Source organism: Xiphophorus hellerii, chromosome 10 (assembly GCF_003331165.1).
Source record: "Xiphophorus hellerii strain 12219 chromosome 10, Xiphophorus_hellerii-4.1, whole genome shotgun sequence".
Classification (NCBI taxonomy): domain Eukaryota; kingdom Metazoa; phylum Chordata; class Actinopteri; order Cyprinodontiformes; family Poeciliidae; genus Xiphophorus; species Xiphophorus hellerii.
In genome coordinates, this window is record NC_045681.1 from 320,610 (window position 1) to 348,034 (window position 27,425).

At 42.2% G+C, this 27,425-nt stretch overlaps 5 protein-coding genes and 1 long non-coding RNA gene across 9 annotated transcripts; 3 read left to right on the top strand and 3 right to left on the bottom strand.

The window, feature by feature from the left end:
- The first annotated feature begins 869 nt into the window (after positions 1 to 869).
- zdhhc4 (zDHHC palmitoyltransferase 4) lies at positions 870 to 4,653 on the top strand. 2 transcript variants are annotated; one of them, XM_032574210.1, is made up of 7 exons: positions 870 to 995; positions 1,424 to 1,553; positions 1,637 to 1,710; positions 2,622 to 2,800; positions 2,938 to 3,063; positions 3,800 to 4,044; positions 4,123 to 4,653. In XM_032574210.1, the coding sequence occupies exons 2-7, from the start codon at positions 1,431 to 1,433 to the stop codon at positions 4,420 to 4,422; spliced, it is 1,047 nt and encodes a 348-aa protein (XP_032430101.1). In that variant the 5' UTR covers positions 870 to 995; positions 1,424 to 1,430; the 3' UTR covers positions 4,423 to 4,653. The 2 variants fall into 2 exon arrangements, with proteins under 2 accessions (XP_032430101.1, XP_032430102.1); XM_032574211.1 differs by lacking the exon at positions 1,424 to 1,553 and having other exon boundaries at positions 882 to 995.
- A 350-nt stretch (positions 4,654 to 5,003) lies between these two features.
- Positions 5,004 to 10,300, top strand: pgp (phosphoglycolate phosphatase). The gene is made up of 2 exons (XM_032574215.1): positions 5,004 to 5,836; positions 8,243 to 10,300. Exons 1-2 carry the CDS (start codon positions 5,242 to 5,244, stop codon positions 8,584 to 8,586), a joined length of 939 nt encoding a protein of 312 aa, XP_032430106.1. The 5' UTR covers positions 5,004 to 5,241; the 3' UTR covers positions 8,587 to 10,300.
- Positions 10,301 to 10,395: 95 nt separating this feature from the next.
- Positions 10,396 to 15,345, top strand: bricd5 (BRICHOS domain containing 5). Of its 2 annotated transcripts, XM_032574217.1 has the most exons (6): positions 10,396 to 10,662; positions 11,388 to 11,516; positions 11,595 to 11,744; positions 12,435 to 12,542; positions 13,207 to 13,357; positions 15,223 to 15,345. In XM_032574217.1, the coding sequence occupies exons 1-6, from the start codon at positions 10,621 to 10,623 to the stop codon at positions 15,315 to 15,317; spliced, it is 675 nt and encodes a 224-aa protein (XP_032430108.1). In that variant the 5' UTR covers positions 10,396 to 10,620; the 3' UTR covers positions 15,318 to 15,345. The 2 variants fall into 2 exon arrangements, with proteins under 2 accessions (XP_032430108.1, XP_032430107.1); XM_032574216.1 differs by having other exon boundaries at positions 10,396 to 11,516.
- Positions 12,109 to 15,653, bottom strand: LOC116727089 (uncharacterized). The gene is made up of 2 exons (XR_004340752.1): positions 15,306 to 15,653; positions 12,109 to 13,314 (listed from the first exon to the last, which is right to left on the bottom strand). It is a non-coding gene; the product is annotated as an uncharacterized LOC116727089 (long non-coding RNA).
- A 66-nt stretch (positions 15,654 to 15,719) lies between these two features.
- Positions 15,720 to 21,729, bottom strand: mlst8 (MTOR associated protein, LST8 homolog (S. cerevisiae)). 2 transcript variants are annotated; one of them, XM_032574213.1, is made up of 9 exons: positions 21,585 to 21,729; positions 21,259 to 21,420; positions 19,526 to 19,577; positions 19,061 to 19,223; positions 18,920 to 18,995; positions 18,235 to 18,387; positions 17,086 to 17,210; positions 16,831 to 16,994; positions 15,720 to 16,260 (listed from the first exon to the last, which is right to left on the bottom strand). In XM_032574213.1, exons 2-9 carry the CDS (start codon positions 21,385 to 21,387, stop codon positions 16,142 to 16,144), a joined length of 981 nt encoding a protein of 326 aa, XP_032430104.1. In that variant the 5' UTR covers positions 21,388 to 21,420; positions 21,585 to 21,729; the 3' UTR covers positions 15,720 to 16,141. The 2 variants fall into 2 exon arrangements, with proteins under 2 accessions (XP_032430104.1, XP_032430105.1); XM_032574214.1 differs by lacking the exons at positions 19,526 to 19,577; positions 21,585 to 21,729 and having other exon boundaries at positions 21,199 to 21,335.
- Positions 21,730 to 22,735: 1,006 nt separating this feature from the next.
- meiob (meiosis specific with OB-fold) lies at positions 22,736 to 27,046 on the bottom strand. The gene is made up of 13 exons (XM_032574812.1): positions 26,990 to 27,046; positions 26,740 to 26,797; positions 26,463 to 26,594; positions 25,783 to 25,855; positions 25,495 to 25,690; positions 24,486 to 24,586; positions 24,354 to 24,406; positions 24,186 to 24,281; positions 24,001 to 24,093; positions 23,482 to 23,626; positions 23,214 to 23,400; positions 23,054 to 23,140; positions 22,736 to 22,983 (listed from the first exon to the last, which is right to left on the bottom strand). Exons 1-13 carry the CDS (start codon positions 27,044 to 27,046, stop codon positions 22,870 to 22,872), a joined length of 1,392 nt encoding a protein of 463 aa, XP_032430703.1. The 3' UTR covers positions 22,736 to 22,869.
- Between the last annotated feature and the right edge of the window lie 379 nt (positions 27,047 to 27,425).

Sequence of the window (27,425 nt, forward strand, 5' to 3'; positions counted from 1 at the left end):
GTCAGGCGAGTCCAGACTTTTTGTAATGTCATCAGCTCAAACATTCTCGCAGGTCAAAAAATATCATTTTAAAAAAACTAAAATCACTAAATATGTTGAAATATTTTTTTACCTACATAACAATAAACTAAGCATGAACTATTTTAATTAAACAAATAATCAGATTCTTTTTGTAGGAACAGGATTGCAGATTCAAATGTTTGTCCTTGCTAAATGAGAGGCGTCCAGTTGTTTATTATTTTAGCTTAAAGAAAACTCAAATTTGTCTGCTGGGTCAACCTTCGTTTGAAAACTCTTCCTGTATTCAGTCAAGTTTTAATAAAGCAGTTAAAAACAGATTTTGATGAACTAAGGTCTAACTCCTAATATACATGTATGTACATGAGTAAATGTGGTCATAGTTACCATGACAACAGATGGAAACCTTGGGAAAAAAATATCACTTTGTGTTGCATCTAACATTCTTGTAAATAGATTAAAAGTTGTATTTTTGTCCTAATTTATTCTTGAATTGTGGTTGGGGACATAAAATATCTGTGAAGAGAAGAATAACTGGGCTGAGAATACCGTGTAACTTCTTCTACTTTGTTTTATATTTTTATTATAAAAACAGAACTTTTTTAATGCAAAAAGTGCATCCCTGTAAGTTTTACAGGTAGGCTCATAATTAGTGGGAAAGTGTTTCTTCTGCCTGAATTTGGTATTATCTTTATTTATTTGATTTTTCTATTATTATATTTACTCTTTAAAATAACAGGATTTCTGAATATTTTTTTATCTGTCTGATCCCGCAATTTAACATCTTTAATCCAATCGAGTAAAACTATATTGAAATAGAGATACCTTTACCGGAGTTACATCCATTTTGACCCGGCGAAGCGCATCAAGAACCACGTGAACATGTTAGCGTCAGGCTACGGAAGTAGCGTCATTCACGGATGCAAAAGGTGGGAGAGACAGGTGAACCTGGTGGTCAGCAGGCCAGTTATGTTGAGGTGAGAGAAGAGCAACATCTGGCTCTTGGGAGTGAGCCGCTGTGTTTATGGTTAGCATGCTAACTGCGGGGCCGCTGTGTTTATGGTTAGCATGCTAACTGCGGGGCCGCTGTGTTTATGGTTAGCATGCTAACGGCGGGGCCGCTGTGTTTATGGTTAGCATGCTAACGGCGGGGCCGCTGTGTTTATGGTTAGCATGCTAACTGCGGGGCCGCTGTGTTTATGGTTAGCATGCTAACTGCGGGGCCGCTGTGTTTATGGTTAGCATGCTAGCGTAAGTTATTTATCTGGGACTTTTAGAGAACCGGATCTTCATGTTGTAGTTTTTATGTTCTGTTTACATGAGAACTGAATAGACCGAGCTAACAGTAGCAAAGCGTTCCCGAGGCAGGAAGGACAGGTTTAACACACCTGTACGCCCCTGCCAGGTGAAACATGGACTTCCTCACCTTGTTTGGGATCTACGTCGTGGTAGTGCTAACCTGTATGTTCCTCGTTTGTAAATACTCCGGCCAGCAGCACAGCCCGTTTAACACTCTGATCAGTTATGTTACAAAGGTAAGTTTTTTTAATTCTGTCATTTCTTCAACCCACCGCTGAGTGGCGCTGTTGAGGTTCATACAGGTGCATTTCCTTCCCAGGTAGTCGCACCGTTTACTCCTCGGTGGCTGCAGAGGTTTTCACACTGGATCTTCCACAGACTCTTCCATCAGAGGTTTGTTTTTAATTAAAACATTGAATATTGAACGTAGTTTGGAACTTTTCAGTTTCAAATCTTTTCAGTTTAAAAAGCTTCTTTTTTGTTTTTACTAAACGTTATGACCCCAATTAAGGGGTTGACAAAAAGTTGACTATTAGGGACAGACTAACAGATTTTTTAAAATTCCACGAATAGAGTCATTAGAAGAATCAAAGCTCAATGTTACCTGAAAAAAATGAAAAATTACGAGACAAAAGTTTTCTAATAAGACAAAAGCTTCAATAAAGTTATGAAGATTTGGCGTGAGCAGCTCGTCTGGTTCGCGCTTCTCCTAAATAGATCCAGTCGATTTCACGATTGTTTCCTGCTGCTGATGGGAATCTGATGCTGTTGTGTTAAAGATGAAGGATCAGATTATAAACATGCTCAACATTCCTCATTTTAAGGTTTTTTTTTCCATGTAAGAGTTACCATAAAATTATTTCATTATACTTTATTCTGTTAATATTAACACTTTATTCTCATAATGTTACAACTTTATGTTGCAAGACATTCATTTTGTATCATTACAGCTTTTCTAATATTATGAATTTATGTTCATATGAATTTTTTTCTCAGACGTTTGAGACTTTATTCTGTTAATATTAAGACTTTATTTTCATAATATTATGGCCTTATTCTTGTAATATGAGTTAATTCCTAAATAATTTACTTTTTTTGTGATATTTTATTGTACAGCTTAATTCTTGTAACATTTTGACTTAATTCTTGTATGACTTTTTTCTTTCAATATTATGAGTTTATTTTTTATAGGAATTTTTTCATAGTATTCTGACTTTAGATGATTTTTCTTAGCCTTGCTACATCACTGTGTTGTAATTTCCTCCTAGGGTTAGGGTTACCCTTATTTCTGTGTTTCTTTGCAGGAGCAGCTTGTTCATTTACCTGCACATCCTGCTGGAAGGCGCCGTCTTCGCTGAGTTCAGCTTGGAGGTGTTTGGTTTCTGCAGGGAGATGGACAGCAGCCTGACCAGCCTGTCGGTTCCTTACGTCCTGCTGGCCATCAAGACCTTCTTCTTCTATCTGTGCATCAAGACAGACCCAGGTTCACTTCCTCTTTCCCCCCAGTTTTTACCCTAAAGCCAGAACAGAGGCGGTGTTGGGTTATTTTTCTTGATTAGTAGGAAAAAGTGACATTAATGTAGTTTTTTAGATTATTTTGTGCGGGTTGCGTCTCACCAGGAACAGTCACAAAGACGAAGGCCTCCAGCCTGATTCCCATCTATCCGTACGACAGGCGGCTGTTCCACCCTGGAGTTTCCTGTGAAACGTGTCAACTTATCAAACCGGCACGCTCCAAACACTGCAGTGAGTTCACACTCTGCTCACAACATTCTGCAAAGTTCCAGCCACAAACGTTTCAGTGTTTGGTTGGGACTTTAGCCGGCTGATGAGCACAGAGCAGCTCGTAACTATGATGTGAACCAAAAGAAACGTGATTTCAAAAATGTTTTCCAAATAAAAATCTGAAAAGTGTGGCATGCATTTCTCTCTTGGTCATAGTAAAACAGTTCAAGCTCAGTCAGAACGGGTGGAGGTCTAGGTACAACTGGGTCTCAATTGTATTTATGTCTGGACTTTGACTAGGCCATTCTAACACATGAGCAACCTTTAAAGCATCCCATAATATGTCTGCATGTTCAGGCTGGTTGTCCCCCAGCCTCTAACTGGGTTTCTCATTTTATTTAGCTCCATTCAAAGCATTCCCACAGCATGATGCTGCCATCACCATGTTTCATCTCGGGGATGGTTGGCTGGTTGCCGTTAGCCGGCAGGACTCTGGTTACTGAATAGGCAACTTCTCGAGTCGACTTGCTGAACTGGGTTTTATTCTGATTAAAGGGAGCCAAGTAAAAATGCATGCCACACTTTCAAGATTTGTATCTGCAAAAATGATTTAAAACTTTATATCAGTTTCTTACTTTGGGAGTTTAGCTATTTTGTTTTGGCTGATGAAACACATTGATGTTTGCAGCTGCCAGGGGTCAGCCTAAAGGTCAAAGGTCATGCAGGCTTTTAGCAGCTTTTCTCGTCTGAACCTCAGGAGTCTGCAACAGGTGCGTCCAGCGCTTCGACCACCACTGCGTCTGGGTCAACAACTGCGTCGGCGCCAGGAACACGCGCTACTTCCTGCTGTACCTACTGAGCATGTGCGGCATGGCGCTGGCCATCGGCCTGCTGACGGCGGACATGTTGCTTCACGCCGTGCTGCGTTCAGGACTGCTCAGAGCCAGCTACGTCGACGAGAGCGGCCAGCAGCAGCCGGCCGGGCCGCTGTTCATCGTTCAGGTACCAACATCCTTTGCATCAGAACCAAACTGGGTTCATGGAGCCAAAGACCATGATCCGTCTCCATGTTTCTCCCAGCATCTGTTCCTGACGTTTCCACGGATCGTCTTCATGCTGGGCTTTGTGGTCTTCGTCTTCTTCCTCCTCGCCGGTTACACCATGTTCCACTGCTTCCTGGCTCTGGTCAACCAGACTTCCAACGAATGGTTCAAAAGCCGAGGTTTGGCGTGTCGCCGCTGCCGCCCGGCGCCGCAGGCGGACGGCCTCTGTGGCCCCGCCCCCGACCGCTCAGAGCGGCACTGCTACAGCCGGGGGCTGCTGGGAAACCTGCGGGAGATCTTCTTCCCTCCAAACGCCGGCCAGAAGAAAGGCAACTGAGGAAGACTCAGCCAGCCAGGACGGACCGGTGCTGTAAATGCAGCTTTACCCTCCTGGGCTTCACTAATGACCCGGCAGAAACCAAAACAAACTTTATACACAGGAAGTTGCTTTTATGGGTCTGATTTAATTCAGTTCTGTTTATTTTTATAGTGTCATTTTCTACCAAATAAAGAGGTCTTCAACATGGGGGTCGCAACACCTAAGTTGGCTTTGAGATTTCTGATTGCACATTTTTTTATATGTGTAGTTTTTCTTTTTAAATTCAAAGTAAAGTCTTTAAATACACTAATATGCATCGAATATGCAACACATCGATGAAATGAGGCAAAAATTGTATTTCAGTCAGAAATGGAAAAAATTCATTTGGGCAAAATGTTCAAAGTTCAGCTTTTTATGCAAATTAAATGTTTTAGTGATGGTGGCATCATGAGGTCATCACTTTAAATTTATGCTTAATTAACTACTGGGTATTATTAATATTAGTATTAACATTAGTATTGAATAAAATAAAAAGTTTCATTTAATTTATTTTCTAATTTACATAATAGAAATAGAGCTTAAGTATTTTAGATGTTTATATATAAATGTATACAGACCCGGCTGGAAATTACGGTTGTTCTACCGGAAGTGGGCGGGACTTTTAGAATTGCGTCGCTTCCCCTTTAAGCCGGCGCGGAAGTGATGGGCAGATTGCCGCATCGCGGGGCAGAAGGTCAGGTGAGTTGTCGGGTGAATTTCCACAGCGAATAAATGCCAGTGTGAGCGTGGATTGGGTCTGTAATGGTTCTTGGAGCCTGAGCGGCTGAAGCTCTCCTCATGTCCGGGTCCCGGTGCGCGCGGCTGGGCGGGCCGCTGGTCCGCCAGCTGCTGGACTCCGTGGACAGCGTGCTGTTCGACTGCGACGGCGTGATCTGGCGGGGGGACCAGGCCATCCCCGGGGCCGCCCGGGTCATCAGCCTGCTCAAGCAGCGCGGCAAGAAGGTCTTCTTCGTCACCAACAACAGCACCAAGACCCGGAAGATGTACGCCGACAAGCTGTCCTCTCTGGGCTTTGACGCCGCGGAGGACGAGGTGTTCGGAACCGCGTTCTGCTGCGCCGCGTACCTGCGGTCGGAGTGCGGGCTGCGGGGCAAGGTCTACCTGGTGGGGAGCGACGCCATGCGGCAGGAGCTGGAGGCCGTGGGCATCCAGGCGGTCGGCGTGGGGCCGGACCCGGTGTCCGGGAAGCAGCTGGACTGGGCCAGCGTGCCTCTGGACCCGGAGGTCCAGGCGGTGGTGGTCGGGTTCGACGAACACTTCAGCTACATGAAGCTGAACCGAGCCATGCAGTACCTGACCCAGAAGGACTGCCTGTTTGTCGGAACCAACAGGGACACCAGGCTGCCTCTGGAGGGGGGCAAGGCGGTTCCAGGTAGGAAGACCTGATCCCCGGGCTGCTGGTCCTGGAAGAGGGTTACACTAAATATTATTATTATTATTATTATTATTATTATTATTATTATTATTATTATTATTATATGTAACGAAAGATAGCTGAAGGGTTTTATTTATACCTAAATTTATATAAGAATTTCATCATAACTTTTATTATTTTAGATGTATAATAATAAAGGACTGAATATGTTTTAATTTATGTTTTATTTGTACAATGAAATATAACTCAACTTTTTGATTTATATACGTAAAATAAAAAAATAACTTCCTAAAGTTTTAAGTATTTTTTCATTTATGTAATAGAACTTTGCCATAACTTATTTTGTAATATTTGTAAAAAAATATTTAATAGAAATAAAAAAGAACTTGTGTTTTAGAATGTTATTCATATAATTAAATAGCCTTAAGTTTTACTTTTGTAATTTTTTTTACTCGTATAATAATTTTTATGTAGTATTTAAAATATAATTTTTTAAAATCCACATGAGTGACTGGACCATGATGATGATCCCAGTTAGGATGAGTCAATATTTAGACATGAAGATGATCCAGAAGGTTTGCTGCGATGCTCATCCTGCATTTAGCCTTTCCACTTATTTGAAACACATAAACAATAATATAAAGTGACTGGAGTTATGCTGAAGTAAAGATTTCCATTAAATGGTTCTAATCTGAGTTAATCTGATTCATATTAAATATGCTGCACAATATTATTAGAACAAGGCAACTATAGCCACCTAAATATTGCGTCCACAGTTGTTTTCTATGGTGATCCCATAGATGGTTGTATTGAGCAGTAATGAATTTGTTCAGAACCAGGAGTCCTGAGAGAGACGGACGGCTCCATTAGGTAAAGAAAAGAATAAAACCAGCAGCTTCTCCAGAGTTCCAGTAGTTCTGCTGGAACGACGTTTTACTCGAGTAGAAGAAAAGCGACCCGAGTTACTAACCATCATAACATCTGAGTTCATATTTAAAATCATGACAAAAATATAACAATGTTCAAATTCTGGTAGACTTAAAAAAATAAATAAGCACAACATCACAAATTTAATCATAAGTTGTTGTTTTTTATCATTAAAGTTATGAAACCAGTGGGTAATAATTATTAATAAATAGAACATCCCATAATTCAGTGGAGTAAAACGACTGCTAAAGTACCTTAAAAAGTTACTCTTGTCAAAGTAACTAGTTACTAGCTGCATCATGTTCTCCAGCCTTAAACAATAAAAACCAACTAACTCACATAACTGACCTAATATTTGCCAAAAAAACTTTTGTAACAAAATTCCAGGTAAAATCAGTTCAGTGCTGCTTGATACTTTAATGAACATATTAATATCAGTTCTCCACATATAACGTCAATACTTTAAAATATTAAATCAGTCCTAGTTGATGTTGGCCATCTAACGAGGACCCCTGCGCTTCCACTGGCCGTCCAGTAGGGGGCGGCGTACAGTGGCCAGGTTTGAGACAATCAGGCTGATTTTCTCTAGTTTGTTCACTTTTTGAGACCCTCTAGTCCAAGAATCATATATTTTTATTACATTTTTCAAACAAACGTTTTGTGCTTTTTAATATATATATATATATATATATATATATATATATATATATATATATATATATATATATATATATCTGCTCAATTATAAACTAAAAAAATTACAGAAATCAGCAAAAGTCAGTAAATCATTTTAAACATAAAAAATGTTTTTGCAGTACAAGACCAGTTTTTACATTTTCCAGGTTGCTTTATATTTATTTTTTTATTATTTTGGCTACATTATTTTCTTTTGAGTAAAAGCAGGTCAATAATTGTGATTCTAGTTACTCCAAAATTAAGATGAATGCCAGAAATTTAGTAAATGGGAGCATATTTTTTGCAACTCTTGTTTATCTGTAAAATAAATAAATAAAGATGAAAATGCTGCCCTAGAACAGGGGTGTCCAAAGTCCTGGAGGGCCGGTTGCATCCTGCACGTTTTATTCCCTCCCTGGTTTTAGTAAGAACCTTCTCAGCAGGTCCAAGTTCTTCTTAGTCTCTAATGATCCATCATTGGATCCAGGTGAGTTAAACCAGGGAGAGACTGAAACATGCAGGATGCCGGGAATCAGGGACCCACTTTGGACCCCACTGCCCTAGAAGTTTTGATGATTTCTAGAATCGAGGTTGCAGGGCCGCCTAAAATCCTTCAGAGGGCCACGAATGGCCCCATGGGCCGCACTTTGAACCCCCGTGCTGCAGCCGGACCTGAAGCTTCTGGGTCAGACCGTGACCCTGAAGAACCAGATGACTAATGATCTTCAGTTTTATCTGGTTCTCAAAGATGATGTGTGTTTGTATAAACAGGAAGTGACATCATTTCCTCCTCCTCTCCAGGTACGGGCTGTCTGCTGCAGGCCGTGGAAACGGCCGCCCAGCGCCAGGCCCAGACGGTGGGCAAACCCAGCCGCTTCATGTTTGAGTGCGTGGCGCGGCGGTTCGGCCTGCGGCCAGAGCGCTGCCTGATGGTCGGCGACCGGCTGGACACCGACATCCTGCTGGGCTCCGCCTGCGGCCTGAAGACGCTGCTGACCCTGACCGGGGTCAGCACCGCCGCCGAGGCCGCCGCCCACCGCGACAGCGGCGACGACGAGCGCCGTGCCATGGTGCCCGACTATTACGTGGAGAGCATCGCCGACCTGCTGCCGGTGCTGCAGGGAGAAGACGACCCGTCGCTTTGAAGGGAATATTTTATCACTTGGCTTAAAGCTGCAGATGAAACGTTTATAAAAATGTATATTTATTGAAATGATTCTATGGTGAGACAGATAATCTGTGAAAAAACAGAGCTCCTCTGCTTTCTCCAAATGCTAACTAGAAACAACCAAGCAGGCAGGAGGCGGGGCTTAGCGCAGTCAATCATGGCTTTTGCTCGCTGCTATGCTAGCATAGCTAAGGCTAGTTAGCATAGCGACAGATGACAGTGGATAAACGGTTTTCCTGTATCGGTATGTTGTTTCTCCGCTGTTGGCACATTTAGCAACAGTACATGAGGATGATTGACAGCGCTAAGCCCCGCCTCTTGCCTCTGATTGGTTGTTTTTGGTTCATTTCCTCAGAGCATCTGGAGATCCGTCTGTCCACTGATTATCTGCCTCGTATTAAACTGGTGACAGTGTTAACTAACATGTAAAACTTACTGCAGCTTTAAATGGAGTCACAGCTGCAGGAAGAATAAATCCAGGCTGTACTTAATGTTTTGACTAGGCTATTCCTATGATGGAGAGCCGCCGTCTGCAGTATTGTTTCTGTTTCAGTTCATGCAGCTGTAAGGAAGCACTTTGTCTCCATCCTGTTTGTGATGTCATTTCCTGTTGAGCATCGCCATGTTCAGCCTGCAGCTGTTGGTTCTGAAACAGGGGTGTCCAAAGCGCGGCCCGGGGGCCATTTACGGCCCTGGACTGATTGTTTTTGCGGCCCACGACTCCAATTAGAGATAAAAGGTGGTCGATGCAGATGGAGGATTTTGTTTTTATTTTAAATCGGGGCAAAATTATTACAGCCAAGTTAAAATCTTACAATAGAAAATGTTGGATGCAGCACCAAGTATTGATCCCCAAGACGTTGTGAGGATCATATCCATCCAGAGCTGCTTCTGATCACGTTATTAAACTTGGTTTTACTTTTCAATTAAAGTGATAAATCTAGGTTTTATTGCTCAGAATTGACAAAAATGTTTTTATGCTCAGTAAATTCTCAAATTAGACCTTTTCTTTTAGAGGTAAACCTGTTTGGATCAACGATTATTTACACATCCCTTAAAAAACATTTTACTAATTTAATCCACTGGTTTATTGTTCAGTGGATTAAAAAGTCAGCATTTTGTTTCTTTTTGTTTCTTGGTGACCAGTTTGGACATGTCTGCTCCAGAATCTGTTAAGTTCCTGTTGGGTTCAGTTCATGGTGCAATGACAAGTTGTGCAACCAATGCAGTTGGAAGATGTGTGAGGGGCTTATTACTGGTATTATGGATCGAATTAAAAGTAATTTTCTGCTAAAAAACACAAATTTTGATTATCTCAAAGGTTTTCTAGAAAAGAACTTAACATTTTTGTGAGTTTGAAAACTCAAAAGTTTACTACAAGAATCTAAGAAATTTTCCAGAAAAACTTATTTACTGATTTTAAGTCAAATAATTTCTGGAAAAAATTTTAGATTAATCTCAGAAATTGTCTAGAAAAATCAAAAATTGAAACATTTTGACTTTTGAAATGCAAAAATTTCCAAGTTTTTCTAGAAAATTTGTGAGATTACCTTCCAAGTTTTAGTTTTTTGGCGGAAATCTATTTTTTTCCATCTATGGCCGTACCACGCCGTCGCACGTTTCTGACCAGTTTGTATCTAAATAATAATATTGTATGTTTAAGATCCCCAATAAAGCCAGTATTTTCCCAGCGCCAGCCTCACCTGAGTGTTTCAGCTGAAAGTGACCCTGGTTCTGTCAGCGGCTCCGGCTCTCCTATCGCCTCCGGGCCTCTGACGGCTGCTGTCCGCGCCGCGCCGCGCCTCGCCGCTTTGTCCATTGTCCGGGCCGGGCGGCGCGGCCCGAACCTGGAGGAGGATCAGGAGTTTAGGGGTTTTGTGCTGAGGTGTGCTACCTGCTGGGCGGGGTGGGGGTAAAAAGCGCGTGCCCAGGTGAGCCAGCCTCAGTCGGAGCGGGTCATGACTGCAGACTGATGCGGGTAGCTGCGTGAGGAGCCACCAGAGGAACCAGGATGGTGAAGTGCTGGACGCGTTCAGGAGGAGGCCGGGGCGCGGTAAGGACGGAGGTCCGGCGGCGGGTCGGAGGTCCGGATAACCCCCTACCCAGAAATTCACAATAACCCGGAAAAAAATATCAAACTGAATTTACAAATGGACCAGAGCAGATCAAACATGAGTATATCCAGTTGATGATCCGGGATTTGTTACAAAAAGATAGAAAAGTTTTCATGTTCAACAACTAAAACTTCAAGCAAAATGTCACGGATTCAGATACCAATCTGAAAAGTGTGGCGTGCATTTCTATTCATTCCCACATTAATCCCAGGTGAGACCGCCGTTCGTTTCCACCAGCTTTCAACATCAGCCTTCGAGTCTCTCCACAGATCCTCAGTTGGATTCAGGTATGGACTTTGACTAGGCCACGAACTAGCTCTGATCTAAACCATCGTCCTGCTGGAAGCCGAACCTCCAGTCTCAAGTTTTCTTGATTCAGCTCCAGCCATCTTCCCACAGCATGATGCTGCCACCACCACATCCTCAGTTCCATTTTGGCCTCTTCTCTGCCTCTAGTGGCCGAAGGCGGGACAGCCGGCTTTACTCTTGTAGCTCTTCCTGTTGACACTCAGACCTGAGCTGTGGATCTCTGCAGCTCCTCCAGAGCTTCTCTGGTTAAAGCCGTCCTGGTAGCTCTCCACACTTTTCAGATTGGTGTGAATACTTTTCACTGCTGATGTCTTTAAACGCTGTAGACCTACTGATGTTCATGCCGTGTTCTCAGGGTGAAGGTTCTGACTCGGCCCACTTCCCAGCCAAGGGGTTCTGGATCTGCCTGTCGGCGCTGCTGCTCCTGGTCGCCATGGCGATAGGACTGACCGGCTATCTTGCGCTGACCGGGCCGGGCTCTACGGTACCACGTTCACGTCCGGATCGCGCTGCGTTTTTCCTTTGAGCCGCCGTCTAAACGGATCTGTTTCCGTCACTTCAGTCCCTGCAGACCGTGCGGCTGACGGCGCCGGACCAGACGGGGATTCTGCTCAACCAGACGGCCGTTTTGGACCCGCAGAACCACCTGGTGACACTTTCCGTCACCGCGGCAGGAAACCAGACGTCCACGGTTCTGTTTGACGTCAAACATGTACGTGATTTACACCGTTTACCCTGCAAACCAGGACGGCAACAAACAGCTGGAACTGTAATGCTAGTTATTCTGACGATTAATCGATGTTTCTGATGATTAATCGATTATCTTAATGATTAATCAGGCAACAAAATTGGCAGATTTGTCTCTTTAACCTTTCATTCTGTAATAGAAACAAAGAAACATTTTAACGTCTTACTGCCTAAAGGTCAACAGCAGCATTCTTTTATAAACTCTTGATCATTTGCAGCAAACGATGAATCTGAGACAGAAATCCTTCAAACATCAACATGAGAAAAGTTGAACATCAATACAGTGAAGGACTGATCTGGAGATTATCCATTAATAATTGGATGTAAAAGGTGTTTAATAGATTTATTTCCAGAATGTGAAGCTGAAACTGAACTATAAAAGTTCTGGTAGAACAGATTTACAGACTGAAAAGGTTTTTATTTGAGAAATTTTATACTCCAGTTAATGATCAATCAATTACTGAATTAGTTGAACCATTTTTTATTTTATTTCCTTTTCTTAACGGGTAAAACCGCAAAGAGATCCAGAAGACGGACCTGAGCAGAAATCAGTCTATTGTTTCAATAACCGATTAATCAGGATTAATCAGGAATATTCAGTCATTTGGAGATGAAGATGATGATGAAGAAGATGATGATGAGTCTGTTGCTGCAGGGCCTGATCTGCTACCGACCTGCAGACCAGCAGCGCTGCTTCCTGCAGACCATGGAGCGCTCCGACTACGACCACGTGGGCTCCCTGCTCAGCGGACCGCAGAACCAGGTGAATGGGCTCAGCAGCGGTTCGGTTCGGTTCTGTTGGGCTCAGCAGCGGTTCGGTTCAGTTTGGTTCTGTCGGGCTCAGCAGCAGTTCGGTTTGGTTCGGTTCTGTCAGCCTCAGCAGTAGTTCGGTTCGGTTCTGTCGGGCTCAGCAGCGGTTCGGTTCAGTTTGGTTCTGTTGGGCTCAGCAGCAGTTCGGTTCGGTTCTGTCGGGCTCAGGCAACTGCAGCTCTCCCTCCGTGGCCTCCAGGCTGAATCGGCGATCCGATCCGGGCGGATCCGCTTTCAGCAGCGACCCGACCGGGGCACAATGGTCGCTCTGTGCGAAGCCTCTCAAAGGGCCGACTGTTCCTGCTGGTCAGATTAGAGGCGGAGTCCGGTTCCACGCCAGGTATGATTTCTGCTGGATTATCTGATTTCTAACAATAATCTGAGGCTGAACGGAGCCGGGTTTGTTCCTGCATGGACAGCAGCAGAGAGTAATTTAATCTGTCATGGAGGATTGGACTCATTGTCATGAGTTTACTATCGGAAGACCGCTGCGTCCATCTGGTTTGTCGTCAGTCATCAGCAGCTCTTTAAGCTCAACATGATTCCTGCTGGTTCTGGTTCTGGTTCTGTAAGCCTTTGTTGGTGTGGACGTCTGAACGGCGACCCTGTCCTTGCAGGGAGACGTCCAGCTGTCTGGGAACGAGACACAGAGGCGGACGCAGTTCCTGGGCGTGATGGCGGGCGGTCAGGTGGGCGTGGCCTCGCTGGACGAGCCGCTCCGGACGCTGTGTCGGGACAGAACCGTCCACCGGACCCGCAGGACCGACGGTGAGAGCAGAAACATGCCACTGATGAGACAAAGGTTTTCCTTCCACTCAACTCTCCACTCATACACACAGCAATGACTCTCAGGCTGCTAACTGGTGCTAATACATGAAAATAAAACGGAATCAGTTTTAATCCCAATCAATAACCGATCAAACTGCATCTGTCTGCGTCATACAGCCTGGGAGAAGGAAGGACTCAAACCAGCAGAAACATGAGACGAACTCTGACCTTTCAACTGACTGAAAGGTCGTTGTGTCCCTGAACGCTCAGTCAGAAGAGACCAACATGCTGCTGCCGTTTCTAAACTTACTGCCAAAAACTAACATTTAGCCTGAAGGAATAGAAATGTTTTGTTTTTCAGAGTCATATTTTCACCATTTTATTTATTTATAAATGTCAGTTTCAATATTTAGTTCAGAGATAAGATCAGCCTCGCTCCAGACGAGTTTAACAGGGCGGGCATTGGCTTATTTTGGGGGGCAACATGAATCTACGTAGCAATAATAATATTACTCAAGTAAAAGATAGAGGCACAGTATAGTAAAACTACTCTTATAAATACATTTTTTACAAAAAAGTTACTCGAGTGAATGTAAGAAGTCCTGCCCACTTCTGAACACAGACAACACCAGTAGTCTATATGTTTGTTAACAGGCTTAAGGTGCTGTATTGGTGTTAGCTAGTCATCTTTTAGCTAACATTAGCTAGTCATCTTTTAGCTAACATTTGCTAGTCATATTTTAGCTAACATTAGCTAATCATCTTTTAGCTAACATTAGCTAGTCATCTTTTAGCTAACATTAGCTAATCATCTTTTAGCTAACATTAGCTAGTCATCTTTTAGCTAACATTAGCTAATCATCTTTAGCTAACATTAGCTAGTCATCTTTTAGCTAACATTAGCTGCATCCAACATCATTACTCAACTCAGTCGGTTAGTTTGAGAAAAACTGTGCAAAGTTCTTTGCGTGTTGCTACCATGATTCAAACACTAACCTGCGCGGCTCTGCGCAGCAGCAGCAGGTGTAAACCCAGCTAGCGTCTTAGCGCTCATGTTGCGTTTAAAGGCGGCTCGGAAAAACAGGCTAAGACGTGTTAATAACGGATTAAACAGATTTAACTGCTGAGAAAAAGTGACAGAAGGCACAGATATGGGAAGTGTACTGTATCAAATCGATATAGGAATAACAGACAGTTGGCCAGTTTAAGGTCAAAACAACAAACAGCTTCCAGTCCAGAGGCACAGCGACTCTGTGGGCGGGTAATTCCTCCCAATGCCTCCCAATGCCCCCTAATGCTCCCGGGCCTGGATAAGATTATGATCCAAACTAAATATCTACTTGGCAAACTAGCTTGCTAAGTAAATATGTTGTGTTTAGTTGGCAAGCTCAATATTTAGCTTATGGCTAACTAAATAGTTACATAGCAAGGTAACTTGCGAAATATCTAGTTAGCCTGAAGCTAAGTATTTAGTTAGAAAGCCAGTTTGCCCGGTAAATATTTAGCTTACAAACTAAATAGAAATCTGACTCATCTCCCGGTAACCAAATCCACCTAATGCTACAAATAAAGTTGACTGACTATTTATTAGCTAACAATCTAGTTTGTATCTAAATTTTTAGTTTGAATCTGTGGTATTTATAAATGAAAATAAAACGTGACAAACTGTTTTCTCTTCTTTCAGGCTAATTCACCCAAATTATTTCTGTTAATCTACTGTAACTTTTCAAACGGTGCCCTATAAAAACCAAACGAGTTTTAATCTGATTTTCAGCTGAGTGTGGAAAACGTTGGTCCATGTACCGTAAGCGTTTATCAGCAGCCTGCTCTGTTTCTAACCCCCATGGTGTCTCTAATTGCCCCAGGCCCAGGCAAACAGCGGCTGGTCTACTTCTGCATCGACATCTGCTTCCCCAGCAACATCTGTGTGTCGGTGTGTTTCTACTACCTGCCTGAGTGACGGAGGTCAGCCTGTAAGCAGAGCAGCGGCATGGTGGTGGAGCAATGCGCCCCCTGGTGGCATCATCTGGAGGTTCCAGACAGAATCTGTTTTTGTTTAGACTGGGGCGTAATTATGTGCAACCATTGTAGAAATGTTTTTAACTGCCTTATAAAACACATACAGTTGGTATTTATGTTGATGTTGTTTTCATTTAATCTCACAGAAAAGAGACTAAAACTGATTTTAAATAATTTGTAATGGTTTATTCACAGAGAAACAGATCTGAACAGAGAGCATCACAGACACGTCACAACCACAAACTTTTAGAAACTTTACTTGGATTTTATGCAACAAATTAACAAAATCTGAAAAGTGTGGTGTGCATTTGTGTTCAGCCTCTTAATACTGACACTCCTGGTATCAGATTATAGCAGATGTAAAACTTTAATTCTTTAAATGAGACATACAGAAAAAACCTGGGTAATTCTACAAACCTTTGTTAATTTTGGGCTGAATATGAAAGCGATTTATTTTGTATTTTTCTCTGTCCTCTTCACAATAATTCTGCGTTTTTTCATCTAAAGTCCCAATAAGGAGCTCTGAGGTTTGCTGCAACGTGACACAATGTGAGCCCTTCTGGAGCTCAGCTGAATGTCCAGTTGTGGTGAATAAATACAGAAACGTGTTGAAATGTGAGGTTTACCTTCTGCTTCTCCTCCTCCTGCCTGATAAAGTCTGTCCTGTAAAGCCTGAGGCGGCCATGATGCTGCAGGGAAACCTTTAACTCTCCTCCACTGTGAGGAACCGGCTTGCTGGCGTCTTCGTCGTCCTCCTCGTCTTCCTCAGCCGAGCACGCTGTCGTTGAAGGCCAGGCAGACGACGGCCTTCTGGTGGCCGCTGTATTCCCGCTTGATCTCCCCCGTCTCCACGCACCACAGCCGGGCCAGGTTGTCTGAAGACGCTGTGGAAGGAAAAACTGTCATCAAGGACTAAAGAAATCTATTTAAAGTGGAGGCCAGAAGTTTACATACACAAACCAACATCATTTTGAGCCTTTAAAGCCAGAACACTGCCCAGGGTTAGAATAGTTCAGTTCAGTTTAGTTGTGACTTTTTGTCTGATTGTGATTATGTTTACATGGATTAATTAATAAATATTCAACAGAAAATACTATTTTCAAAAAATGTATTTAATAATTACTGAACAACCAAATGACTGGAGTTTCCTGTTCACTGGCAGATTATTTAACTTCTAATGTTTTCATCACTTTTTCACCTTCTACCATGTGCTGCAGTGGCAGCATTATGCTGTGGGTTTGTCGAGCTGCCAGAGGTTAAAGAGGATGAAATAATAAACAAACCTGAGTCTAAAACAACCCAGAGACGATTTAAACTCAGACTCTGGACAAACACACATATTGCTGGTATATGTAAAGATCTGAGCCTGGAAGTTCCACTCTGATAAAAAGAACTGTTCAAATGAATCATGAACAGGTCAGAGACTTTCTGTTCTCCAGGGCTCGTATACAGACCAGTTACGATGTACTGGGAGTCCCCAGAGAAAGCGCAGTCCCACATCCAGCCTCTAGAGGTCTCTCCAGGGTTGTTGCTCTTGATGCTCAGCTCCGTCATGAGGGAGAAATTCGACGTCCTCCAGATTTTACAGGTCTGGTCTGCTGAGCATGTGGCCAGCAGTCTGGAGGGAACAAACACAAACACAACTTATCTACAGAGAAAAACAGACAAACTGCATCTGGAGGAGAGCATGCAGGTCAAAGGTCGCTCACGTGGAGTCTGGGCTGAACTTGCAGCGCAGGGAGTAGCGTTTGTGTGCCGGGATCTTGGTCTTGGGAATCAGCTGGGTGACTTCGTCTCCCATTCCTCCAGCCAGGTTCCACACATAGCAGTTTCCCTGCAGAGGAACCAGCGTGGGTTAAAGTCCCACAGGGGCGTCTCCAGGGCCGCCTCAGGGGGCCCGCAGCCCCCGGAAATATTCTCAACCCTCACTGAAATAAGTCTTTCAAGTTTTTTGTTTGTTTCTTGTTACAAAAAACTGCCAACAAATTCAATATATTGTGGCCATAATATGAGTTTAAATAAATAATCACATAAAGTATCATTTTTAAAGGGGCAGTCTCACCTAAAATCAACTTTTTTTGATCTTTCATCATGTTGTCATGTTTTCCCTGCAGTGTTGCTTTGATACTTTAATGTTTGAGAAATCCTTTAATCTCCATGGCAACCATTCAGCTGTTAAATGCCTGGGAAGACCTAGCCCCGCCTCCGAGGCACAGCTCCTCCCCCACACAGCTCCTTCAGACTAGCCAGCGGCGATTAGCAACCAGCTGAGCTCATTATAGGAGCTGCTGGTCAGAGTAGCACTGGTAAAAACATTAGAGGGTTAATAAGAGGAGCCATGTTGGATGACTTCCTGGAGGCGGAGCTTCAGGAAGAGCAGGAGTTCTTAAAGAGACAGAGGCATATAAGCATTATGATGTGAACATGGGACTACTGTTCTATCTGTCAATGTGTGTCTGTCCCTATCAAATAAGCTGAAATTAAATTAAATTTGTCAGCTCCCCTTTAATTATTAGTACAATAGTCTGACTCTAACTGCTCAGAAGATGACACAGGCATGACAGTTTGCACTGACGTTTTTCTAAAGGAACCTAATAATTTTAGCTGCAGAGAATTATTATTATTATCTGAGCAATGTTTGCTAGGAAATCATTTTATATTATATTTATTACTTGTTTACAGTCATATTTGTAGTAGAAGAGTTTTCTATTTTAAAAATGGAAAGCATCTTTTTGTTTTGTTGGGGTTTGAGCCATTTTGTCCTCGCCCGCTACGCTTGCTGCTGGGGCCTAAGCCCCCCTCGTCCTTAAAACCCAGTGACGGCCCTGCCGGCTCGCGCTCTGTGCAGCCTGACTGACCGAGCTGTTGACTGCAGCCATGTAGCTGGCGTCTGGGTCGATGTGGACGGAGTTGACGGAAACCTCGGGTTCTGGAATCAGCTGCTCATTGTGATCCGTTTTCAGGTCCCAGACGTGAATGACGCCGCTCTGGTCTCCCACTATCAGCTCAGCCTGGAAAACAGACCATGAAGCAAACGCTGCGTGACTCCAACACAAACCACAGCGTCGGCTTATCTGGAGGCAAACCGTTTCCCAACCTGGGGTGTGCAGAGGAGGGAAGGGGCCACAAACTGTACTCAAGCAAGAGCAGAACCACTTCAACATGTTTTTACTGAAGTAAAAGTAAAAAGTACCCGTCCAAAAAATTACTCAAGTAAGAGTAAACAAGTATTTGGCAAAACGTCCACTCAGGTACTGAGTAACTCATAAAATGATCAATCATTTAATATTTAAAAATTACATCATCAGACGGACCAAAATATAAAGTTATGTGGAAATTAAAATATTTCCAAATGAAAATAATTTATATAAATACTGCAACTGCAAAATAAAATCAGGCAAAAAAAACATTTTTCCAAATGACAAAAACTGCAGGTCTGGTGACATTTAAAATAAGTTCATAAATTTTACTCAAGTAAGAGTAGCAATACTTCATAATAAAATGAGTAAAAGTAAATAGTTACTCTGGAGCCAGCAGACTCACCTGGTTGGGATGTAGACACACACAGTTAATGGGAGCGTTGACCTGGAAGATCCTCTGGCACTGCAGGTTCCTGGACCTGAACAAGGACAGCGGCTCAGCCTGCTGCACGGCGAGCTAACGGTGAGCTAACGGCGGCGGTACCTGAGGTCCCAGATGCGAGCCATGCAGTCCTCTCCTCCCGTGTACATCCAGCGCCCGTCCTCATGGAAACCCACAGATGTGATGTTCTTGCTGACACCGTCGTAGTTGATGACAGGGTTCGGATTGTTGGAGTTCAGGTCATACATGCGGATGTGCTGATAGCCTGGAAATCACAGATTCAGAAGATTCAGACATAACAGCAGAAGCCGTAATAAAAAGCTTCCTTATGCAGCCGAAGCAAACAAGAATGAGAAACAGTTCCAGTCTGCAGATGCTCAAAGCTGGAAGAACCGTAAAGACTGCAGCGAAATGTGGTTCAAATGAACACATAGAAACACCCACCACACTTTTCAGATTTTTAGTCGTAAAGATTTTGAAGAATCGTTATCCTTCCACACATAAACCTGCTTTATTGAAACAGATAACATAGAACATGTAAAACAGTTGATGAAGGGTTGAACGGACCTGCAGCAGCTATCATGCTGCGGTCAGGTGTGACCTCCAGAGAATTCACCTGCTGCAGGGAGGAGTTAAGGAAGTCACCTGTTACCGGGCAGATTATTAAACCACTGAAAATGTTAAAATTTCTTAATGCTGTAGCTTACATACAGAATGATTACTGGGGAAAGCCCAGATGATGATGTCATGGACGGGTTCTGGTCCAAAACCCCAGAACAAAAACCAAAGACCTTGTGGGGGTGGCAGCATCATGCTGCGGGACTGTATGAACTGATGAACTTCATAAAAAAAGATGCAACATGGATAGACATCAGACAGGAAGTTAAACTCCAAACGGGTCCAAATGGGCCCAGATGTCCCTCCACATCCAGTCAGACTACAATCCTGACCCGATTCTGCTGGTTCTGTCTGGAATGGACCAGAACTACAGAAAACTATGGAGAGAAGCTTCTGGAAGGAAACCCAGAACCTTAAGTCATTCAGCTCAAAGGCAACGAAAATAAATCATAAGTAATAAACATTATTTATAAGTAAACTTTATTTATAAGTAAACTTTATTTACAAGTAAACGTTATTTATAAGTAAACGTTATTTATAAGTAAACTTTATTTATAAGTAAACGTTATTTATAAGTAAACGTTATTTATAAGTAAACTTTATTTACAAGTAAACGTTATTTATAAGTAAACGTTATTTACAAGTAAACGTTATTTATAAGTAAACGTTATTTATAAGTAAACTTTATTTACAAGTAAACGTTATTTATAAGTAAACTTCATTTACAAGTAAACGTTATTTATAAGTAAACGTTATTTATAAGTAAACGTTATTTATAAGTAAACTTTATTTATAAGTAAACTTCATTTACAAGTAAACGTTATTTATAAGTAAACTTTATTTATAAGTAAACTTTATTTACAAGTAAACGTTATTTATAAGTAAACGTTATTTATAAGTAAACTTTATTTACAAGTAAACGTTATTTATAAGTAAACGTTATTTATAAGTAAACTTTATTTACAAGTAAACGTTATTTATAAGTAAACGTTATTTACAAGTAAACGTTATTTATAAGTAAACTTCATTTACAAGTAAACGTTATTTATAAGTAAACGTTATTTATAAGTAAACGTTATTTATAAGTAAACGTTATTTATAAGTAAACGTTATTTATAAGTAAACTTTATTTATAAGTAAACTTCATTTACAAGTAAACGTTATTTATAAGTAAACTTTATTTATAAGTAAACTTTATTTACATCGCACCTTTTGCAGGCCAGGAACCACACAGTGCTCTACATAATATAAAACATAAAACCACAGAAGACATAGTTCCTTCTGTTTTTACAGTCACTTTTACAATAAAGTTACAACTTTATTCTTGTTACTTGAAAACTTTATTCTTGTGAAGTTAATACTGTTCTCGTAAAATTATGACTTTAAGCCCCTAATATTACGACTTAATTCCCCTGATATTATAAGTTTATTCTCCTAACATTTCTAATATTAAAATCCCTCGGCTCTTCGCGGTTCAACATTCAACATCCAAAACATTTGAGAGAAAATGAATCTTTGTGGGCGCAATGCTACGTGACGTGGTATTGTAAGTAAACTGTAATAAAATAAAGTAAGTACAATATAAGACATAATATTGTCTTATAAAGTTGCTCTGATTTAACCTCAGACAGGGCGGCAAAGGCTGTAAACTCGTGGTTTCGGCTGATTGTGGGTCAGGATACGGAGTCCTGGTGCTGGACCGTCCGGGTGCAGATCCCGCTGTGAGCCTGCCAGAACCGGACCGTGTGGTCGTATCCGGCCGTAGCCAGGATGACCGGGTCGCTGCCCACCGTCCCTTGGTTCACATTCATGGTTCTGCAGCTGGAACGTGAACTCTGCAAAAGCTTAAAAACAGGAAATATTCCCTTTACCAGCGTCAGAAAAACATATTCTGACGTCACCACGTCTGATCCTAGCCAGCTTAGCTTCTAGAAAATAAATAAATCTAGCTCTGCTAGAACTAAAACACCGTTTCTGAACAATAAAGAGTTTATTTTGTTTACATTACCTTCTGTTTTCGCTTCTGGCTTGGCACGGCTCCTTAAAATGTCCGTCAGAAACCTGAAACTGGACCTAAAGAGTTCCGCCTGGATAAAATGATGGGACACTACCGCCACCTGCTGGAGCATTTCATTATACCTGAACAGACTTAAAACAGCTTTAAACAACCATTTTCTGATGGATGATACTTTTTTTCTTCGTTTTCAAGACTTACTATGGAGGACGGAAACTGACAAAATGTAACATTTTACATTACAATATAGAAATAAATAAATGACCTGCTAAAGTATTGATTGCATCCAAAAACTAAAAAATAAGAACTTTTATTTTATATTATTATTATTTATATTATTTAATGTTCCATTTTATTTCCATGCTTATTGCTCAATTAGTTTCCTTTCTTATTTCATTATTTATTATGTTCTGTATTAATTTAACATTTCATATTTACTGTCACATTTCTATTTAATCATTTTTTCTATATATAATTTCTGTATTTATTATTTTTAAATCTACTCACTTTATTTTACATCAGTTTATTATACTTTCTGAAGAGGAATAAATAGTTATTAAATTGCTGCTGTAGATGATAAAAAATATACATTTATGTCACACTATAATTAAACAAGTATGCAAAGTTGTCATTTTGTTGATGCAATATTTGGCAAATTACTTACTCCATCAAGAAATGTATTAATTTAAGTCAGGGGTGTCAAACTCCAGTCCTGGAGGGCTGCAGTCCTGCAACCTTTAGATGAGCCTCTGCTGCAGCACCTGAACAGAATAATCAGGTCATTAAGGCTCTGAGACCTGAGCTACACCAGGAGGTAATGAAGCCGTTTCATTCCAGTGTTTTGTACCTGTGGCTCATCTAAAACCTGCAGGACAGCGACTGGAGGCCTGGAGTTTGACACCTGTGATTTAATTATTTATTACCAATTTTGGCAGAATTTGACCTCCATATTTTATAAGTAAAATTTTAATTAAATACAGGATGAATGGATGAAATTTTAGAGGGTCTGCAAACATACATATTTTTGCATTTATCTTTATTCTGACATGAAAATACTTTTTCAAACTGCAGACGAATACTGAGTTCAATATTGGCCGCTTAATAAATATAATAAATATTGAAACATTTCACAAAATAGCTATGGATGCTTTTAAATGAATCACTTATTTAACACATATTTAATAATCTAACAAGCTGTCCATGCTAACAGAATAAATAGATGTAGATGAATAAGTTAAATAAATATTATCTGTGAGTTTTGTCATTAGTTGCGGCTGCATCACTGCTCCTGCAGCAGGGCAGACATGCTCTGCTTCACCTCTCCGGGGTCGGCCAGCGAACAGTCCAGGACCGTACCCCTCATCCCGCTCTTCATCCTGGCAGAGGGGAAGATCTGCAACACATCGCCTGGCGTTAAACACCTGACTGGTCTCCATAGCAACACCAATCCATCCCTGCGGTACCTTCAAGTATATTTTGCACCGTTCCAGCAGAAACCTCCACTTCAGCGCCGTCCGCTGACCGTCGGTCAAACCGACAAACTCTTCAGTCTGCAACACAGGAAGGGATGCTTGGTCTACTGGTGAACTTTGACCTCAGAAGCGTCAGTGAGGAGGAACGGACCGTGCAGCCGAGGGTCTGCTCTGCCACAGGGCCGCGCAAGCTGCAGGCCTGCAGGGTGCCGGTGTGGTCGGTGACGTCCACCAGCAGGTCGAAAGCGGTGCAGGCCGCCAGCGGCCGCTCGCCGTCCGGACACAGCGGGTTGCTGCAGCGCTGCAGCTCCTGCTGCACCAGGAAGCGGCACCTGGCACTAGGAGGCAGAGCGGGTCAGCGCACAGTCGGCGGCACCGTGGTGCATTCAGGGGCCGTCTGGGGCAGCGAGTTGGAGTACCAGCGAGTCCTGACCACTTTGGACACGGACGAGTCCAAGTCCAGCTTGGAGACGAAGCCGTAGGCGAGGCAGAAGAACGGCTCGGCGTTTTCTCTGGCCTTCTCTTTCAGCTGCTTCACTGTGAACACGGCCGTGATGGACGACACTGCAACAAGATGCCGCAGTTACTGCAACAAGATGCAGCAGTTACTGCAACAAGATGCAGCAGTTACTGCAACAAAACACAGCAGGGTGGACCAGGGAAGACTCTTTGTTGTTGATGCTGTTGGCGGATGTAGCTTGTGTGTCACATTAACAGGTGTACCAGAAACATGGGAAGAGAACGGTTCCAGTTTGGGACTTTTATATGTAAAATAAATATGATAAAGTGTGTTAAAGAGCAGCGTCAGACTGCTACCCCCTTCACCTGTATGATCCAATTCTAATTAATGAAATAGAGGAAATGATGACTCATCTGGTTCCAGATGAAGATAAATTCATCTAAATTAAATAAGGAGTGTAATTGCTCCTGAAACCCACCAGGTGGATCCTCCAGAGCCTCGTCTTGGTCCAGAGCTCCAGACTCTGACAGTTCTTTCACATAGCTGAACAACAGGCTGGCTTCTCTTGTGTCTGAGGACCAATGACCACATTTACACACTTTACAACCTGATATTACTGGGTCTGGTTCTGATCGCTCAGACCGTGTGGCTGTGTTTTCTCACCAGGGTTGACAGTAATGATGGTTTTGGAGGTAACCGTCGCCACCATGCTGCCGCGGAAGCTGTCAAAGCTCATCTTTGCATCGGCAACAAAGAGAACTGGAAAATAAAACCAATTCAGCGAATGGAGAGGCAGAGAACCCAGCAGCTGGGCCGAGAAGCAGCTGTTACCGGTTTCTCTGGGTACCAGGTTCTGCAGGAGCTGAATGGCCTCCCGGTCCCAGCTGGGGACAAACAGAGATAAATGATCATAAATCCCTGATCAGGAGGCATCATGAGGAAACGTGGCGCTCCCAAACAAACCTGATGAGAGGAAACGATGAGACGGAGTCATCAAACAGCTTCAGCTCCAGCCTCTGGCCTCTGCGTCCGTCTGAGGTGACAAACTGCTTCGTTTCTCCGATCTGACCAGAGGAAACGGAACGCTTCAGATCACAGCTGCTTCAACCCTTACAGGTTTCGCTGTCAGCTTTATTAACCAAAAACACACTGCAACCCGTCTGAGTGCGTTTTTATGTTTAACCAGAACATGAACTTTATTGCATCTTTGTACACATTAAAAGACGAAAAAAAACAACAACAAAAAACAATTTGATCATCTGCAGCTAAAAATCAACATAAGAAAATCTGAACATCAATACTGTGCATGGATGATCAGGGGATTATTATTGACAAACTGATTAATGGCTGGGTAGGAAACGTTTTTAGTAGATTTTTTACTGGGTGTGAATCAGGTGAAGTAGAGTTCTGGTAGAACAGATTTACAGACAAATAAGTTGTTTTTTTTATCTTAAACGCAAAATGTATAGATTTATTGTCCAGCTTTGGGTAAATTACAGTTCTGAGGTTATTCTTTTTTAGAGTGTCTATACTCCAGTTAATGATTAATCGATTACTAAATTAGTTGGGGATTATTTTGGTATGCCCTGTGATGGATGGGCGACCTGTCCAGGTGACCCCGCCTCTCGGCGGTTGACCTCTGGAGAGCAGCACCAGCACCCCTCCTGACCCACCAGGGAAAAGCGTGGAAGACAATGGATGGATTATTTCAATAATTCATTTATCTGATTGTTTCAGCTCATAAAAAGATTCATACTTTGTGTTGTATTTAACATTTACCGTTGTAAGATGTCAGTGATGATTTTACCCTGATTACAGAGAAAAAGTTTCCCTCTGCATCCATCACCTGTCCTCAGATTTGTATCACTCCTAAAATGCAGCGAAGGGCCACAGACGGCCCCTGAGCCACAGCTTGGACACCCTGGTTTGGCGTACAGCAGCGGAGCTGAATCGGGAAGCCGGAGCCCCGTACCAGTTTGACGGCTGCCAGGACGTTGATGACGGCGCCGTCCAGCTGCTGGCCGTTGGCCACGATGTCGGCCAGAGAGTAGAAGTCTCTGTTGTCCTTCACTGGTAGGTGGAGCAGCGGCAGCAGCCGCTCCACACTGGCGCCGTCGCCACACACACTCACCTGGGAGTGGGTCTCCGTCAGCAGCAACCTGTAGTGGCTGCAGCAGCACAAACCCTGCTTACATCACGCTTTATGACATATCACAGGAGTTTAATAAAAGTCATATTTACCATAACCTGATCCACTTACCTGGGTGTTGCCGGGCAGAACTTGTCTCCTTTCTCTGGGTCTTTGGTGGAAACTAAAGGATTTTCAATGATCACTAAGAAACAAGCAAATAACAAAACTGTTAGAAAAGATTTTCAAATAATTTACTATTGTATTAATATTTATTTTTAGGCGTTGGTTTAAATCAGTTCCTACAGATTTTAAGTTCAAATTTCAGACATAAATCTTTGTAAAGTTCTTAATTTATTGCTTAATTCAACATATAAACGATTACCAAGAATTCACCAAAGACAGTCATCAGTTCAAAGTTTAAATGTTTACAAAAAAACAAAATTGCAGGAAGGAAGGAAGGAAACATGGAAGGAAGGAAATATGGAAGGAAGGAAGGAAGTATAAAAATAGAAGAAAGGAAGAACAAACAGAAAGATGGAATGTAAAAAAGAAATAAAAACATTATATACACACATTTTCCACACATTTTTCTTTCACCATAATAATTTTAGACATAAAAAATAAAATTGAATAGGTTTTCCATATTTTGCAAAAATAATATAACAAAACCTTGTTTATAAAAACAGTCCATCATTAAACTTTCAACAGGAAATATTTGGAGCCATTCTTTCTTGTTTCTAATGTTTCTATGTTACATATACAGTATGTAACTGAGGATCCTGGCAGAGCAGCCAGCAGGTCGTCCTCACCGCAGTCTCCGATGCTGAAGCTGTCGGCCAGCCCGCTGATAAACGCCTCGCCGCCCCAGGCCGACACATTGATGAAGAACTCTGCAGAGTCTCTTATGGTGAAGCCAAAGGTGAATCGTTCAATCTCAATATCTGTAATCAGAGGACAAACAGATTTGATTGGTGCATTAGGTTTATAAATAATACAGGGATGACCAGCAGAGGGCGCTGGTGTTCAACACAGCCAGGTTAAAAGCAGGTTAGTCTTAGGAGGTGAAAAAAAGAGACTTGTACTGACTTTTTCTGTCGGGGAAACTTCTCACATCCGTTTTTCCAATGATGACCCCAAAGACTTTCTGGAAAACATTAGCATAAAGAAACAGAAAGCGACAAAATCTGTGGGAATTTAAATAATTCAGCCTAAATTACTCAATAAGTACATGTCTGAAAGTACACAGCGTTCAAAAACATAAGGTAACGTCCCAGCCAAATAACCACGGAAGTTTATTCTGGGAAATCCGCAGTAATAATATAAGCTGTGAACTCACAGGATGGGAGAGGTTGGGGTGAAGCTCGGAGATGGAAATGTAGCTCTGAGAAGCCATTTGATGCGCACTTTATGGAAAAACACGATAATACAGTCACGAATAGGATAAAGAACACTAAATAAAAATACGTATTTTACGCATTTATTTTTGTAAAAGATTTGAAAATAAAACTGAATCTAACGCGTTAGCTTTAGCTAAAAGAAACGTTTACCATAGCTAAAGCTAGTCTAACGCTGCCTAAACAAAAACATTCATAAATTATTTTCAGCTAACTTTAGTCAAAGACTCCTATTAATATTAAACAATGTTGTTTAACATTCATCTGTGTATTATAAATCGCTGTCTTTCACCTGCCGACGTCGTTTTTATCGCGAAACCGCCCCTGGTTTGTTTTACTTTTCGCGCCGCTGCAACATTGGCGCACGCGACTGAACAC

Bases quoted from the DNA above. Each gene is read 5' to 3' on its own strand.
- zdhhc4 (XM_032574210.1), top strand. From the start codon at position 1,431: ATGGACTTCCTCACCTTGTTTGGGATCTACGTCGTGGTAGTGCTAACC. The intron at 2,801-2,937 runs GTTCACTTCCTC...GCGTCTCACCAG, and splicing joins GTGCATCAAGACAGACCCAG to GAACAGTCACAAAGACGAAG. The intron at 4,045-4,122 runs GTACCAACATCC...TGTTTCTCCCAG, and splicing joins GGCCGCTGTTCATCGTTCAG to CATCTGTTCCTGACGTTTCC.
- pgp (XM_032574215.1), top strand. From the start codon at position 5,242: ATGTCCGGGTCCCGGTGCGCGCGGCTGGGCGGGCCGCTGGTCCGCCAG. The intron at 5,837-8,242 runs GTAGGAAGACCT...CCTCCTCTCCAG, and splicing joins GGGGGGCAAGGCGGTTCCAG to GTACGGGCTGTCTGCTGCAG.
- bricd5 (XM_032574216.1), top strand. From the start codon at position 11,340: ATGTCTTTAAACGCTGTAGACCTACTGATGTTCATGCCGTGTTCTCAG. The intron at 11,745-12,434 runs GTACGTGATTTA...CTGTTGCTGCAG, and splicing joins TTCTGTTTGACGTCAAACAT to GGCCTGATCTGCTACCGACC. The intron at 12,543-13,206 runs GTGAATGGGCTC...CTGTCCTTGCAG, and splicing joins TCAGCGGACCGCAGAACCAG to GGAGACGTCCAGCTGTCTGG.
- mlst8 (XM_032574213.1), bottom strand. From the start codon at position 21,387: ATGAATGTGAACCAAGGGACGGTGGGCAGCGACCCGGTCATCCTGGCT. The intron at 19,224-19,525 runs GTCCGTTCAACC...TGTGATTTCCAG, and splicing joins CAGCATGATAGCTGCTGCAG to GCTATCAGCACATCCGCATG. The intron at 18,996-19,060 runs GTACCGCCGCCG...GTCCTTGTTCAG, and splicing joins GCTCGCATCTGGGACCTCAG to GTCCAGGAACCTGCAGTGCC.
- meiob (XM_032574812.1), bottom strand. From the start codon at position 27,046: ATGGCTTCTCAGAGCTACATTTCCATCTCCGAGCTTCACCCCAACCTC. The intron at 26,595-26,739 runs GTCAGTACAAGT...CTCTGATTACAG, and splicing joins AAGTTTCCCCGACAGAAAAA to ATATTGAGATTGAACGATTC. The intron at 22,984-23,053 runs GTACCGCAGGGA...GATGTGTTGCAG, and splicing joins GGTGCAAAATATACTTGAAG to ATCTTCCCCTCTGCCAGGAT.